The following is a 17,705-nucleotide window of genomic DNA, read 5'->3' as shown; positions in this document are numbered from 1 at the left end:
CCTTGTCTGAGGAATCAAGGAACTTTTTGGTAAATTGATCCTCCAACCTTGTTTTTGAAGAAACACTAGTTGATTCGTGTGAGATTCTGCAGAACGTAAAGACTGAGCAAGTACCAAGATATCATCCAAATAAGGAAACACTGCAATACCCCGCTCTCTGATTACAGAGAGTAGGGCACCGAGAACCTTTGAAAAGATCCTTGGAGCTGTTGCTAGGCCAAAAGGAAGAGCAACAAATTGGTAATGCTGGTCTAGAAAAGAGAATCTCAGGAACTGATGGTGATCTGGATGAATCGAAATATGAAGATATGCATCCTGTAAGTCCACTGTGGACATATAATGCCCTTGCTGAACAAAAAAGGCAGAATAGTCCTTATAGTCACCATTTTGAATGTTGGAATTCTCACATAATGGTTTAACATTTTTAGATCCAGAACTGGTCTGAAAGAATTCTTCTTTGGGACAATGAACAGATTTGAATAAAACCCCAGACCCCGTTCCTGAACAGGAACTGGCACAATTACCCCAGATACCTCCAGGTCTGAAACACACTTCAGGAAAGCATGAGCCTTTTCAGGGTTCACTGGAATGCGTGAGAGAAAGAAACTTCTCACAGGCGGTCTTACTTTGAAACCTATTCTGTACCCTTGAGAAACAATATTCTGAATCCAATGATTTTGGATTGAATTGATCCAAAAATCCTTGAAGAATTTTAGTCTGCCCCCTACCAGCTGAGCTGGAATGAGGGCCACACCTTCATGCGGACTTGGGGGCTGATTTAGATCTTTTAAATGGCTTGGATTTATTCCAGACTGAAGAAGTCTTCCAATTGGAAACCGTTCCCTTAGGGGAAGGATCAGGTTTCTGTTCTTTATTTTGTCGAAAAGGAACGAAAACTGTTAGCAGCCTTAAATTTACCCTTAGATTTTTTATCCTGAGGCAAAAAAGCTCCCTTCCCCCCAGTGACAGTTGAAATAATTGAATCCAACTGAGAACCAAATAATTTATTACCTTGGAAAGAGAGATAGCAACATAGATTTAGAAGTCCTATCAGCATTCCAAGATTTAAGCCATAAAGCTCTTCTAGCTAAAATAGCTAAAGACATATCTGACATCAATTCTGATGATAGCAAAAATGGCATCACAAATGAAATTAGCATGTTGAATTAACTTAACAATGCTATACACATTATGATCTGATACTTGTTGTGCTAGGGTTTCCAACCAAAAAGTTGAAGCAGCTGCAACATCAGCCAAAGAAATAGCAGGCCTAAGAAGATGACCTGAACATAAATAAGCCTTCCTTAGATAAGATTCAAGTTTCCTATCTAAAGGATCTTTAAAAGAAGTACTATCTGCCGTAGGAATAGTAGTATGTTTAGCAAGAGTAGAGATGGCCCCATCAACTTTGGGGATCTTTTCCCAAAACTCTAATCTATCAGACGGCAAAGGGTACAGCTTCTTAAACCTTGAAGAAGGATTAAGAGAGGTACCCAGTCTATTCCATTCCCTAGAAATGACCTCTGAAATAGCATCAGGAACTGAAAAACCTCTGGAATAACTACATGAGGTTTAAAAACTGAATTTAAACGTTTACTAGTTTTAATATCAAGAGGACTAGTCTCCTCCATATCTAATGCAATCAACACCTCTTTCAATAAAGAACGAATATACTCCATTTTAAATAAGTATGAAGATTTGTCAGTGTCAATATCTGAGGCAGAATCGTCTGAACCAGATAGATCCTCATCAGAGATAGATAAATCAGAATGTTGTCGGTCATTTAAAAATTCATCAATTTTATGAGAAGTTTTAAAAGACCTTTTACGTTTTTTAGAAGGTGGTATGACAGACAAAGCCTTCTGAATAGAATTAGAAACAAATTCTCTCACATTAACAGGAATATCCTGAGCATTAGATGTTGAAGGAATAACAGGTAATGGATTACTACTAATGGAAATATTTTCTGCATGTAAAAGTTTGTCATGACAACTATCACCAATTACAGCCAGAGGTACAATTACCACAAGTTCACAACAAATGCACTTAGCTTTGGTAGAACGACATCAGGCAGCAGGATTCCAATAGTGGATTCTGAATCAGGATCAAATTGAGACATCTTGCAATATGTAAGAGAATAAATAACATATAAAGCAAAATTATCAATTTCCTTATATGACAGTTTCAGGAATGGGAAAAAATGCAAACAGAATAAGCCTCTGGAAACCAGAAGCAAAAAAACATGAAGACTTAAATAATGTCAAAAGTCTGGCGCCAAGAATGATGCCCACAACTGACAAAATATTTTTGGCGCCAAAAACGTCTGCAACAAACACGAACGTCAGATGACGCAAATACGTGAAAATTCTCTGCGCCAACTAAGACGCCGGAAATGACGAAAACACGTCAACAAATGTAATTATCGCGCCAAAAAAAGTCTCGCGCCAAGAATGAGCCTAAAAGCCCACAATTTAGAAGGTCAATTTGAAAATTTCAGGTAAGAATTTTTTTTTATTTTTTTTTATGTGCATTTCCCAAAATGAAACTGACAGTCTGCAAAAAGGAAATATACTGATAAACCTGAATCATGACAAATATAAGTACAAACATTATATTTAGAACTTTACATTTAAAGTGCCAAACCATAGCAGAGAGTGTCTTAATAAAGGAAAACATACTTACCAAAAGACACTCATCTACATAAAGTAGATAGCCAAACCAGTACTGAAACGAGAATTAGCAGGAGGTAATGGTATATAAGAGTATATCGTCGATCTGAAAAGGGAGGTAGGAGATGAATCTCTACGACCGATAACAGAGAACCAATGAAATAGATCCCCGTTAGGATGACCATTGTATTCAATAGGTAATACTCCCTTCACATCCCTCTGTCATTCACTGCACTCTGAGAGGAACCAGGCTTCAGCATGCTGAGAAGCGCATATCAACGTAGAAATCTAGCACAAAAACTTACTTCACCAACTCCATAGGAGGCAAAGTTTGTAAAACTGAATTGTGGGTGTGGTGGGGGGTGTATTTATAGGCATTTTGAGGTTTGGGAAACTTTGCCCCTCCTGGTAGGAATGTATATCCCATACGTCACTAGCTCATGGACTCTTGCCAATTAGATGAAAGAAATGAGTGTATACTGTCCTTTTAAGTTGTGGACTCTCCTTGCCTTATGGAAGGAAATTGTTAAACTGGATATTACACCGTTTTAAATGCTTCTTAGGCTGCACCAATGTAATTTTTTCGTCTTAAATAGATGTTCTTGTGCTTTAGTATTTAAACCTGTAAAGGCAGATCACTATTTTTCAGTGGCAGTTAACAATATGTCCCTAGAGTCAGGAATACATTTTTAATGTCTCTTTAAGGACCGAATTCTAATGCCAAGGATTATAGATGTATAAAAATAAAAAGTATATGTTCAGCAAATAGTGCTTACCTTCATAGCACAAACCACTCCTTGGCAGCGCATTTGCTTCCTCTTCATCATCAGCATAATGTTACGAGCACTAACAGCACCGGTACTATGATCAAACCCAAAAAGATGTTTATGCATACATTTCTCATGTTCAAAATAAAATCAAATGGATTTATTAAAAGTATATGATCATGCATATTTGGAGACATTTTTTATTATTTAATGGATGCTGATGATCTATAATTTCTTATTACTTAAAACTTTTAAACAAAAGTACTTACTGTTTATTAGTTTCAATTATAAAACTTATTTTGTCTCCAGTTTCAAGTTGAACATTACCATCCACGTCTTCAGGTGTGTAAGTTAGATAAAACACCTCCTGGGAAAGAAAGAGGCAATGCAGTGTATGAGACTCAAGAATAAAAAATAAAAAAAATATGATTGGTTAGATAAGGGATGGAGAATGTCCAAATTAATGGATTGTGTCCCAACAAGTGAATGAATGTATGTAAGCCACAGTGGAAGTAAATGTAGACCCTTGATGTTTGCAGATTCATTCATGAAGAGTACCAAATTCAGAAGTCAAAAGACTAACTTGTCTGTCCCAAATAGACTTAAATATTAACCTGCTTATGGCCAGGAGAATTTATATTAAGAGGAGTTCCATTTGAAAAAAATGCACTGGTGTGTAAAGTTTTCTCTCTACTGTTTTCATATAAAAACAGCCATCAGTGAAATTATTTCAGGATGGAAAGATAAAAAAAATAAATAAAAAAAAATAGCGATTTTGTTTACCCCATTACGCTCGTAGCATACACTTCCGGAGGGGCTCTGACCAGGAGCAGCTGGAGACTTGCTTTCCAAGTTGTGAGGCACAGCACAAACAACCTATTAAGTGTTAAATAGAGCAATTAGAAGGACTAAACAGGTACAATATGCTTTCTGAGTTTTACATGGAATCAACATTCTCTCAACATAATACTTCAATAGGTAAGGAAATAGTGTCAAGAATCCTAAGGGTCAGTACTGATCCCTTCTACCTGAACGCACTCCAGATCTCACTTACTTGGTCATAAAAAAAATATAAAAAAAAATAAAAAAAAAAAAAAGTGCAATTTTTATAGCTCTGCTATTTTTATTTTTTTATTAAAAAAAACAAAATTTATGCTTACCTGATAAATTTATTACTCTTGTGGTGTATCCAGTCCACGGATCATCCATTGCTTGTGGGATATTCTCCTTCCCAACAGGAAGCTGCAAGAGGATCACCCACAGCAGAGCTGTCTATATAGCTCCTCCCCTAACTGCCACCCCCAGTCATTCGACCGAAGACAAGCAAGAGAAAGGAGAAACTATAGGGTGCAGTGGTGACTGTAGTTTAAAAATAAACAACACCTGCCTTAAAATGACAGGGTGGGCCGTGGACTGGATACACCACAAGAGAAATAAATTTATCAGGTAAGCATAAATTTTGTATTCTCTTGTAAGGTGTATTGAGTCCACGGATCATCCATTACTTGTGGGATACCAATACCAAAGCTATAGGACACGGATGAAGGGAGGGACAAGGCAGGCGCTTAAACGGAAGGCATCACTGCCTGTAAGACCTTTTTATCCCAAAAATAGCCTCCGAAGAAGCAAAAGTATCAAATTTGTAGAATTTAGAAAAAGTATGAAGCGAAGACCAAGTCGCCGCCTTACAAATCTGTTCAACAGAAGACTCATTCTTAAAAGCCCATGTGGAAGCTACCGCTCTAGTAGAATGAGCTGTAATTCTTTCAGGAGGCTTCTGGCCAGCAGTCTCATAAGCTAAGCGGATTATACTTCTTAGCCAAAAAGAAAGAAGTTGCCGAAGCCTTTTGGCCTCTCCTCTGTCCAGAGTAGACAACAAACAATGCAGATGTTTGACGAAAATCTTTAGTAGCTTGTAAATAATACTTTATAGCACAAACCACTTCAAGATTGTTTAATAGACGTTCCTTCTTTGAAGGATTAGGACACAGTGACGGAACAACAATCTCCTGATTGACATTCTTATTAGATACCACCTTAGGTAGAAAACCAGGTTTAACAAAGAAAGAAAAAAGTACTAATGGCACTGCTGAAAGTAAGAGATTGGGGTAGCCTATGAATCTCTGGAATTAGAGATAGATTATATGTAGATTTGTATCTGTAAACCTGGCTTGATTGCAATGTGGCTGAGGTGCTGTGCACTTGTATACTGAAACACTCAAAATCAATCCTTGGATTGAAAAATTGTGCACCTGGATAGCACTCTTTCCCCAATCTAGGGTGGCAAGATTTGGGCACAGGCTGAATAACTATGGAGTGGGAGTGCTGGAGGGTGTTTAAAATATAACCTTTATTTGGAAATTTAAAATAAAAAAAAATAAAAAAATAAAAAAACACACATAAATCTACATATATACAATGTTAAAAAATACAGGGTTTGGTCGGATTTATTTCAATCCAATGTATTCTATTTAAATAAAGTAGTGATATCTTGGGTTTTAAATTAATTATTTTTGAGTCAGTTTTTTCAATTAAGGTCAGTATAGGTCTGATATAGCGTATGTAATACGTGGTATTTATTAACCTTATACCACTGTATTGATGACTCTATTATTCCTTGTCTATTAGTCTTAAGTTTCAATCGGTCTTGTCTTACGTGGTAATATGTGGTAATACGTGGTATTTATTAACCCTATACCACTGTATTGATGACTCTATTATTCCTTGTCTGTTGGTCTTAAGTTACAGTCGGTCTTGTCTTCCTAAGTTCTTTGTTGAACATACATGTAGTAGTGCAATTTTGTAGACACTAATTTAAAGTGATATGCAGCAGAGTCTGGTTTGTCTTGTTATAAATATTGATGTTTTAGACTTTGCAAATTAAATATCACTGTTGTTGCCAGAATGATTTTTCAAATGTGGAATAAGTGATGTTCTGGATTTAAAGCTTTGCTTAAAGTAGTCAGCTAATTCCTTTACTGACAGCTACTATCTGAATATGTTATAAGTTATGCCTGATATATTCCCAGGCTGTTAGATTGAACTGTGGTAGCTGCTATCTAAGTATGCTAGTAACGGATACTTAATGTTATCAGATTATCATACTACGTTCTCAAACGCTTAAAAAAGCATATATATATAAGATCTCTTAAACTCTTACTATTGGTTTTGCTTAATATCGAGTGCTTGTCTAAAGTCTCTCACCATATATTTAGTAAGAATGTTCTTTTATGCTTAAAGGTATATATAGAGAAGTCTGAGTAGATTGCTGAGGCTTAGCTTGATAGAATTGACTATGTCAAATAAAATATTTTTATCTCTTTCTTGTGATTTTGCTGGTTCACAGAAGTAATGTGCTTAGACAAAGTTTTTGTTATTGGTTCATCAATGTGAATAAAGTTGTGTGGCAGACTGTTCTTAAATGGCTTGTATAGATGTACTGGTAATATCACTTTAATTGTTCAACACTACCTAAGTTAGCTTTGCTGATACATTGTAATCAACATTGAATTTACTTCAAAATGGATATTCTCAATATCCCATGATCCAGAATGGATCCGGTATTACTGCTGATTTTGGCGTTTTTTCTAATAAATTCTAATATCCCATATATTGGCTGTGATAAATATTGAATCTGTATATTCACAGACAACTTTAGAAAACAGTAATACAAATATTAGCACTATAACTTTAAATTGAATTGTATCTTGTCTTTTATCACCACTGGATAATTTTAGCATTAAAGAGGATACGCTCTAACATTGTAACAAAATATAGCTGATAGTATCAAATTGCTTTGCTATATCGTCTTTAACTCAGTTGTTCTAAATTGATATAGATACGGCTTACAGCTTGGCGTTTTTTTGTATTTATCAAACATTGAGTATTGGGGTATTATATTTAACTCCCCCCTTTTTTCTCGTGCTAGTATGCTTTTTACAACACCTCACTTGTAATTGCCGGTTAAAAGTATAGTCTAATATGCGGTATTAGATTGAATCCTGTTTCAGGGATTATTAACTCGACTAAGATATTACTACTTTTGTTTTTAAATTATAGACCAAATCTCCTGCTGTTTAAAAAAATGTTAGGACGCATTCACAACAAACATTTCCCTAACATGTTTCGCCACTAACGTGGCTTTTTCAAAGGGTCTTTGAAAAAGCCACGTTAGTGGCGAAACATGTTAGGGAAATGTTTGTTGTGAATGCGTCCTAACATTTTTTAAACAGCAGGACATTTGGTCTATAATTTAAAAACAAAAGTAGTAATATCTTGGAGTCGAGTTAATAATCCCTGAAACAGGATTCAATCTAATACCGCATATTAGACTATACTTTTAACCGGCAATTACAAGTGAGGTGTTGTAAAAAGCATACTAGCACGAGAAAAAAGGGGGGAGTTAAATATAATACCCCAATACTCAATGTTTGATAAATACAAAAAAACGCCAAGCTGTAAGCCGTATCTATATCAATTTAGAACAACTGAGTTAAAGACGATATAGCAAAGCAATTTGATACTATCAGCTATATTTTGTTACAATGTTAGAGCGTATCCTCTTTAATGCTAAAATTATCCAGTGGTGATAAAAGACAAGATACAATTCAATTTAAAGTTATAGAGCTAATATTTGTATTACTGTTTTCTAAAGTTGTCTGTGAATATACAGATTCAATATTTATCACAGCCAATATATGGGATATTAGAATTTATTAGAAAAAACGCCAAAATCAGCAGTAATACCGGATCCATTCTGGATCATGGAATATTGAGAATATCCATTTTGAAGTAAATTCAATGTTGATTACAATGTATCAGCAAAGCTAACTTAGGTAGTGTTGAACAATTAAAGTGATATTACCAGTACATCTATACAAGCCATATAAGAACAGTCTGCCACACAACTTTATTCACATTGATGAACCAATAACAAAAACTTTGTCTAAGCACATTACTACTATGAACCAGCAAAATCACAAGAAAGATAAAAAATATTTTATTTGACATAAATAGTCAATTCTATCAAGCTAAGCCTCAGCAATCTACTCAGACTTCTCTATATACCTTTAAGCATAAAAGAACATTCTTACTAAATATATGGTGAGACACTTTAGACAAGCACTCGATATTAAGCAAAACCAATAGTAAGAGTTTAAGAGATCTTATATATATATGCTTTTTTAAGCGTTTGAGAACGTAGTATGATAATCTGATAACATATTAAGTATCCGTTACTAGCATACTTCGATAGCAGCTACCACAGTTCAATCTAACAGCCTGGGAATATATCAGGCATAACTTATAACATATTCAGATAGTAGCTGTCAGTAAAGGAATTAGCTGACTACTTTAAGCAAAGCTTTAAATCCAGAACATCACTTATTCCACATTTGAAAAATCATTCTGGCAACAACAGTGATATTTAATTTGCAAAGTCTAAAACATCAATATTTATAACAAGACAAACCAGACTCTGCTGCATATCACTTTAAATTAGTGTCTACAAAATTGCACTACTACATGTATGTTCAACAAAGAACTTAGGAAGACAAGACCGACTGTAACTTAAGACCAACAGACAAGGAATAATAGAGTCATCAATACAGTGGTATAGGGTTAATAAATACCACGTATTACCACGTAAGACAAGACCGACTGTAACTTAAGACTAATAGACAAGGAATAATAGAGTCATCAATACAGTGGTATAAGGTAAATAAATACCACGTATTACATACGCTATATCAGACCTATACTGACCTTAATTGAAAAAACTGACTCAAAAATAATTAATTTAAAACCCAAGATATCACTACTTTATTTAAATAGAATACATTGGATTGAAATAAATCCGACCAAACCCTGTATTTTTTAACATTGTATATATGTAGATTTATGTGTGTGTGTTTTTGTTTTTTTATTTTAAATTTCCAAATAAAGGTTATATTTTAAACACCCTCCAGCACTCCCACTCCATAGTTATTCAGCCTGTGCCCAAATCTTGCCACCCTAGATTGGGGAAAGAGTGCTATCCAGGTGCACAATTTTTCAATCCAAGGATTGATTTTGAGTGTTTCAGAAAACCAGGTTTGGTACGTAACACTACCTTATCTGCATGGAAAATGAGATAAGAAGAATCACATTGTAATCACATTGTAAAGCAGATAACTCCAAAACTCTTCGAGCCGAGGAGATAGCTACTAAAAACAGAACCTTCCAAGATAAGAGCTTAATATCTATGGAATGCAAAGGTTCAAACGGAACCCCTTGAAGAACTAAATTTAAACTCCATGGTGGAGCAACAGGTTTAAACACAGGCTTGATTCTAACCAAAGCCTGACAAAACGCCTGAACATCTGGAACCTAAGCCAGACGTTTGTGCAAAAGAATAGACAGAGCAGAAATCTGTCCCTTTAGGGACCTAGCTGACAAACCCTTCTCCAATCCTTCTTGGAGAAAAGATAATATCCTAGGAATCCTGACCTTACTCCATGAGTAACCCTTGGATTCACACCAATGAAGATATTTACACCATATCTTATGATAGATTTTCCTGGTGACAGGCTTTCGCGCCTGTATTAAGGTATCAATGACCGACTCGGAGAAACCACGCTTTGATAAAATCAAGCGTTCAATCTCCAAGCAGTCAGACGCAGAGAAAATAGATTTGGATGGTTGAAAGGACCCTGAAGTAGAAGGTCCTGTCTCAGCAGCAGAGTCCATGGTGGAAAGGATGACATGTCCACCAGATCTGCATACCAATTCCTGCGTGGCCACGCAGCTGCTATCAAAATCACTGAAGCTCTCTCCTGCTTGATCTTGGCAATCAGACGAGGGAGCAGAGGAAACGGTGGAAACACATAAGCCAGGCTGAAGGACCAAGGCGCTGCTAGAGAATCTATCAGTGCTGCCTTGTGATCCCTGGACCTGGATCCGTAACAAGGCAGCTTGGCGTTCTGACGAGACGGCATGAGATCCAGTTCTGGATTGCCCCAAAGTTGAATCAACTGCGCAAACACCTCCGGATAGAGTTCCCACTCCCCCGGATGAAAAGTCTGTCGACTTAGAAAATCTGCCTCCCAGTTCTCTACTCCTGGGATATGGATAGCTGATAGAAGGCAAGAGTGAACCTCTGCCCATAGAATTATTTTTGAAACCTCCAACATTGCGAGGGAACTCCTTGTTCCCCCTTGATGGTTGATGTAGGCTACAGTCGTGATATTGTCTGACTGAAATCTGATGAACCTGACCGCAGCAAGCTAAGGCCAAGCCTGAAGAGCATTGAATATCGCTCTTAAGTTCCAGAATGTTTATTGGAAGAAGTGCCTCCTCCTGAATCCACGAGCCCTGAGCCTTCAGGGAGTTCCAGACTGCACCCCAGCCCAAAAGGCTGCCATCTGTCGTTACTATTGTCCAATCTGGCCTGCAGAAGGCCATACCCTTGGACAGATGGACCCGAGATAGCCACCAGAGAAGAGAATCCCTGGTCTCTTGATCCAGATTTAGTAGAGGGGACAAATCTGTGTAATCCCCATTCCACTGACTGAGCATGCAGAGTTGCAGCGGTCTGAGATGTAGGCGGGCAAACGGCACTATGTCCATTGCCGCTACCATTAAGCCAATTACTTCCATACACTGAGCCACTGAAGGGTGAGAAGTAGAAAAAAGAATACGGCAGGAATTTAGAAGTTTTGACAACCTGGCCTCTGTCAGGTAAATCTTCATTTCTACAGAATCTATCAGAGTTCCTAGGAAGGAAACACTTGTGAGAGGGGATAGAGAACTCTTTTCTTCATTCACTTTCCACCCATGAGACCTCAGGAATGCCAGAACAATGTCCGTATGAGAAATGGCGATTTAAAAATTTGACGCCTGTATCAGAATGTCGTCTAGGCAAGGGGCTACTGCTATACCCCGAGGCCTTAGGACCGCTAGGAGTGACCCCAGAACCTTCGTAAAGATTCTTGGTGCCGTAGCTAACCCAAAGGGAAGAGCCACAAACTGGTAATGCCCGTCTAGGAAGGCGAACCTGAGAAACCGATGATGATCTCTGTGTATCGGAATGTGAAGATAAGCATCCTTTAAGTCCACGGTAGTCATATATTGACCCTCCTGGATCATAAGTAGGATGGTTCGAAAAGTCTCCATCTTGAAGGATGGGACCCTGAGAAATTTGTTTAGGATCTTGAGATCTAAGATTGGTCTGAAGGTTCCCTCTTTCTTGGGAACTACAAACAGATTTGAATAGAAGCCTTGCCCCTGTTCCTCCTTTGGAACTGGGTGGATCACTCCCATAACGGAGGTCTTGAACACAATGTAAGAATGCCTCTCTCTATCTGGTTTGCAGATAATTGTGAGAGATGAAATCTTCCTTTTGGGGAAGAAGTTTTGAAGTCCAGAAGATATCCCTGGGACACAATTTTCAACGCCCAGGGATCCTGGACATCTCTTGCCCAAGCCTGGGAAAGAGAGAAAGTCTGCCCCCTACTAGATCCGTTTCCGGATCGGGGGCTGATCTTTCATGCTGTCTTAGAGGCAGCAGCAGGGCTTCTTGGCCTGCTTTCCTTTGTTCCAAGCCTGGTTAGGTCTCCAGACCGGCTTGGACTGGGCAAAATTTCCCTCTTGTTTTGTATTAGAGGAAGTTGAAGCTGCGCCACTCTTGAAGTTTCGAAAGGCACGAAAAACATAATTTATGTAAGAACTTACCTGATAAATTCATTTCTTTCATATTAGCAAGAGTCCATGAGCTAGTGACGTATGGGATATACATTCCTACCAGGAGGGGCAAAGTTTCCCAAACCTCAAAATGCCTATAAATACACCCCTCACCACACCCACAAATTAACGCATAGCCAAGAAGTGGGGTGATAAGAAAAAAGTGCGAAAGCATAAAAAATAAGGAATTGGAATAATTGTGCTTTAAAAAAAAAAAATCATAACCACCACAAAAAAGGGTGGGCCTCATGGACTCTTGCTAATATGAAAGAAATGAATTTATCAGGTAAGTTCTTACATAAATTATGTTTTCTTTCATGTAATTAGCAAGAGTCCATGAGCTAGTGACATATGGGAAAATGAATACCCAAGATGTGGATCTTCCACGCAAGAGTCACTAGAGAGGGAGGGATAAAATAAAGACAGCCAATTCAGCTGAAAATAATCCACACCCAAAACAAAGTTTAAATCTTATAATGAAAAAAACTGAAATTATAAGCAGAAGAATCAAACTGAAACAGCTGCCTGAAGTACTTTTCTACCAAAAACGGCTTCAGAAGAAGAAAACACATCAAAATAGTAGAATTTAGTAAAAGTATGCAAAGAAGACCAAGTTGCTGCTTTGCAAATCTGATCAACCGAAGCTTCATTCCTAAACGCCCAGGAAGTAGAAACTGACCTAGTAGAATGAGCTGTAATCCTTTGAGGCGGAGTTTTACCCGACTCGACATAAGCATGATGAATCAAAGACTTTAACCAAGACGCCAAAGAAATGGCAGAGGCCTTCTGACCTTTCCTAGAACCGGAAAAGATAACAAATAGACTAGAAGTCTTTCGGAAATTTTTGGTAGCTTCAACATAATATTTCAAAGCTCTAACTACATCCAAAGAATGCAACGATCTTTCCTTAGAATTCTTAGGATTAGGACACAATGAAGGAACCACAATTTCTCTACTAATGTTGTTAGAATTCACAACCTTAGGTAAATATTTAAAAGAAGTTCGCAACACTGCCTTATCCTGATGAAAAATCAGAAAAGGAGACTCACAAGAAAGAGCAGATAATTCAGAAACTCTTCTAGCAGAAGAGATGGTCAAAAGAAACAAAAAAACTTTCCAAGAAAGTAATTTAATGTCCAGCGAATGCATAGGTTCAAACGGAGGAGCTTGAAGAGCCCCCAGAACCAAATTCAAACTCCAAGGAGGAGAAATTGACTTAACAGGTTTTATACGAACCAAAGCTTGTACAAAACAATGAATATCAGGAAGACTAGCAATCTTTCTGTGAAAAAGAACAGAAAGAGCAGAGATTTGTCCTTTCAAGGAACTTGCAGACAAACCTTTATCCAAACCATCCTGAAGAAACTGTAAAATTCTAGGAATTCTAAAAGAATGCCAAGAAAAATAATGAGAAAAACACCAAGAAATGTAAATCTTCCAGACTCGATAATATATCTTCCTAGATACAGATTTACGAGCCTGTAACATAGTATTAATCACAGAGTCAGAGAAACCTCTATGACTGAGAATCAAGCGTTCAGATCTGGTCTTAACGGAAGAGTCCACGTTTGGCAAGTGGCCATCCGGACAAGATCCGCATACCAAAACCTGTTAGGCCATGCTGGAGCCACCAGCAGTACAAACAAGCACTCCTTTAGAATCTTGGAAATCACTCTTGGAAGAAGAACTAGAGGCGGAAAGATATAGGCAGGATGATACTTCCAAGGAAGTGACAATGCATCCACTGCCTCCGCCTGAGGATCCCTGGATCTGGACAGATACCTGGGAAGCTTCTTGTTTAGATGAGAAGCCATCAGATGTATTTCTGGAAGTCCCCACATTTGAACAATCTGAAGAAATACCTCTGGGTGAAGAGACCATTCGCCCGGATGTAACGTTTGGCGACTGAGATAATCCGCTTCCCAATTGTCTATACCTGGGATATGAACCGCAGAAATTAGACAGGAGCTGGATTCCGCCCATACCAGTATTCGAGATACTTCTTTCATAGCCAGAGGACTGTGAGTCCCTCCTTGATGATTGACATATGCCACGGTTGTGACATTGTCCGTCTGAAAACAAATGAACGACTCTCTCTTTAGAAGAGGCCATGACTGAAGAGCTCTGAAAATTGCACGGAGTTCCAAAATGTTGATTGGTAATCTCACCTCCTGAGATTCCCAAACCCCTTGTGCTGTCAGAAACCCCCAAACAGCTCCCCAACCTGTCAGACTTGCATCTGTTGAAATCACAGTCCAGGTTGGAAGAACAAAAGAAGCCCCCTGAACTAAACGATGGTGGTCTGTCGTACACGTCAGAGAGTGTCGTACAATCGGTTTTAAAGATATTAATTGAGATATCTTTGTATAATCCCTGCACCACTGGTTCAGCATACAGAGCTGAAGAGGTCGCATGTGAAAACGAGCAAAGGGGATCGCGTCCGATGCAGCAGTCATAAGACCTAGAATTTCCATGCATAAGGCTACCGAAGGGAATGACCGAGACTGAAGGTTTCGACAAGCTGAAACCAATTTTAGACGTCTCTTGTCTGTCAGAGACAGAGTCATGGACACTGAATCCATCTGGAAACCTAAAAAGGTTAACCTTGTCTGAGGAATCAATGAACTTTTTGGTAAATTGATCCTCCAACCATGTTCTCGAAGAAACAATACAAGTCGATTCGTATGAGATTCTGCTAAATGTGAAGACTGAGCAAGTACCAAGATATCGTCCAAATAAGGAAATACCACAATACCCTGTTCTCTGATTACAGACAGAAGGGCACCGAGAACCTTTGTAAAAATCCTTGGAGCTGTTGCTAGGCCAAACGGCAGAGCCACAAACTGGTAATGCTTGTCTAGGAAAGAGAATCTCAGAAACTGATAGTGATCTGGATGAATCGGAATATGCAGATATGCATCCTGTAAATCTATTGTGGACATATAATGCCCTTGCTGAACAAAAGGCAGAATAGTCCTTATAGTTACCATTTTGAATGTTGGTATCCTTACATAATGATTCAATATTTTTAAATCCAGAACTGGTCTGAAGGAATTCTCCTTCTTTGGTACAATGAAGAGATTTGAGTAAAACCCCAACCCCTGTTCCACAACTGGAACTAGCATAATTACTCCAGCCAACTCTAGATCTGAAATACATTTCAGAAATGCTTGAGCCTTCACTGGATTTACTGGGACACGGGAAAGAAAAAATCTTCTTGCAGGAGGCCTTATCTTGAAGCCTATTCTGTACCCTTGTGAAACAATGTTCGAATTGATCCAAATTTCTTTGAAAAATCGTAATCTGCCCCCTACCAGCTGGGCTGGAATGAGTGCCGCACCTTCATGTTGACTTGGGAGCTGGCTTTGGCTTTCTAAAAGGCTTGGATTTATTCCAGACTGAAGATGGTTTCCAAACTGATACCGCTCCTGTAGGGGAAGGATCAGGCTTTTGTTCCTTATTGTGACGAAAGGAACGAAAACGATTAGTAGACCTAAATTTACCTTTAGATTTTTTATCCTGTGGTAAAAAAGTTCCTTTCCCCCCAGTAACAGTTGAAATAATAGAATCCAACTGTGAACCAAATAATTTATTACCCTGGAAAGAAAGGGAAAGCAAAGTTGACTTAGAAGACATATCAGCATTCCAAGTTTTAAGCCATAAAGCTCTTCTAGCTAAAATAGCTAGAGACATATACCTGACATCAACCCTAATGATATCAAAGATGGCATCACAAATAAAATTATTAGCATGTTGAAGAAGATTAACAATGCTATGAGAATTATGATCTGTTACTTGTTGCGCTAAAGCTTCCAACCAAAAAGTTGAAGCTGCAGCAACATCCGCTAAAGATATAGCAGGTCTAAGAAGATTACCTGAACATAAGTAAGCTTTTCTTAGGAAGGATTCAATTTTCCTATCTAAAGGATCCTTAAAGGAAGTACTATCTGCCGTAGGAATAGTAGTACGTTTAGCAAGAGTAGAGATAGCCCCATCAACCTTAGGGATTTTGTCCCAAAACTCTAATCTGTCAGATGTCACAGGATATAATTGCTTAAAACGTTTAGAAGGAGTAAATGAATTACCCAAATTATTCCATTCCCTGGAAATTACTTCAGAAATAGCATCAGGGACAGGAAAAACTTCTGGAATAACTACAGGAGATTTAAAAACCTTATTTAAATGTTTAGATTTAGGATCAAGAGGACCAGATTCCTCTATTTCTAATGCAATTAAGACTTCTTTAAGCAAAGAATGAATAAATTCCATTTTGAATAAATAACAGAATTTATGTATACCTGATAAATTTCTTTCTCCTACGGTGTATCCGGTCCACGGCTTCATCCTTACTTGTGGGATATTCTCTTCCCCTACAGGAAGTGGCAAAGAGAGCACACAGCAGAGCTGTCCATATAGCTCCCCTCAGGCTCCGCCCCCCCAGTCATTTGACCGACGGTTAGGAGAAAAAGGAGAACCATAAGGTGCAGTGGTGACTGTAGTTTACAAAAAATACATTTAAACCTGACCAAAATGCCAGGGCGGGCCGTGGACCGGATACACCGTAGGAGAAAGAAATTTATCAGGTAAACATAAATTCTGTTTTCTCCTAAATTGGTGTATCCGGTCCACGGCTTCATCCTTACTTGTGTGAACCAATACCAAAGCTTTAGGACACGGATGAAGGGAGGGAACAAGTCAGGTAACCTAAACGGAAGGCACCACTGCTTGCAAAACCACTCCCAAAAATAGCCTCCGAAGAAGCAAAAGTAATGAATTTGTAAAATTTGGCAAACTTATGCAGTGAAGACCAAGTCGCTGCCTTACAAATCTGTTCAACAGAAGCCTCATTCTTGGAAACCACTTTTGGAAGAAAACCAGGTTTGGTACGTAAAACGACCTTATCTGTATGAAACACTAGATAGGGTGAATTACACTGCAAAGCAGACAATTCAGAAACTCTTCTCGCAGAAGAAATAGCTACAAAAAAACATAATTTATGCTTACCTGATAAATTCCTTTCTTCTGTTGTGTGATCAGTCCACGGGTCATCATTACTTCTGGGATATTATCTGCTCCCCTACAGGAAGTGCAAGAGGATTCACCCAGCAGAGTTGCTATATAGCTCCTCCCCTCTACGTCACCTCCAGTCATTCGACCAAAGACCAACGAGAAAGGAGAAACCAAGGGTGTAGTGGTGACTGAATTATAATTTAAAAAATATGTACCTGCCTTAAAAAACAGGGCGGGCCGTGGACTGATCACACAACAGAAGAAAGGAATTTATCAGGTAAGCATAAATTATGTTTTCTTCTGTTATGTGTGATCAGTCCACGGGTCATCATTACTTCTGGGATACCAATACCAAAGCAAAAGTACACGGATGACGGGAGGGATAGGCAGGCTCATTATACAGAAGGAACCACTGCCTGAAGAACCTTTCTCCCAAAAATAGCCTCCGAAGAAGCAAAAGTGTCAAATTTGTAAAATTTGGAAAAAGTATGAAGCGAAGACCAAGTTGCAGCCTTGCAAATCTGTTCAACAGAGGCCTCAT

At 38.3% G+C, this 17,705-nt stretch overlaps 1 protein-coding gene across 1 annotated transcript in view; it reads right to left on the bottom strand.

Moving 5' to 3' along the window:
* CSDE1 (cold shock domain containing E1) overlaps positions 1 to 17,705 on the bottom strand; it is a 501,007-nt gene that overhangs the window by 255,535 nt on the left and 227,767 nt on the right. Inside the window, exons 7-9 of the mRNA XM_053705299.1 lie at positions 4,220 to 4,312; positions 3,706 to 3,803; positions 3,446 to 3,530 (exon numbers count right to left, since the gene is read on the bottom strand). Of these exons, the coding sequence (XP_053561274.1) occupies positions 3,446 to 3,530; positions 3,706 to 3,803; positions 4,220 to 4,312 (276 nt within the window). The remainder of the gene's footprint in view (positions 1 to 3,445; positions 3,531 to 3,705; positions 3,804 to 4,219; positions 4,313 to 17,705) is intronic.

Source organism: Bombina bombina, chromosome 3 (assembly GCF_027579735.1).
Source record: "Bombina bombina isolate aBomBom1 chromosome 3, aBomBom1.pri, whole genome shotgun sequence".
In the NCBI taxonomy this organism is placed as follows: Eukaryota; Metazoa; Chordata; class Amphibia; order Anura; family Bombinatoridae; genus Bombina; species Bombina bombina.
This window is presented reverse-complemented; position numbering and strand designations above follow the sequence as displayed.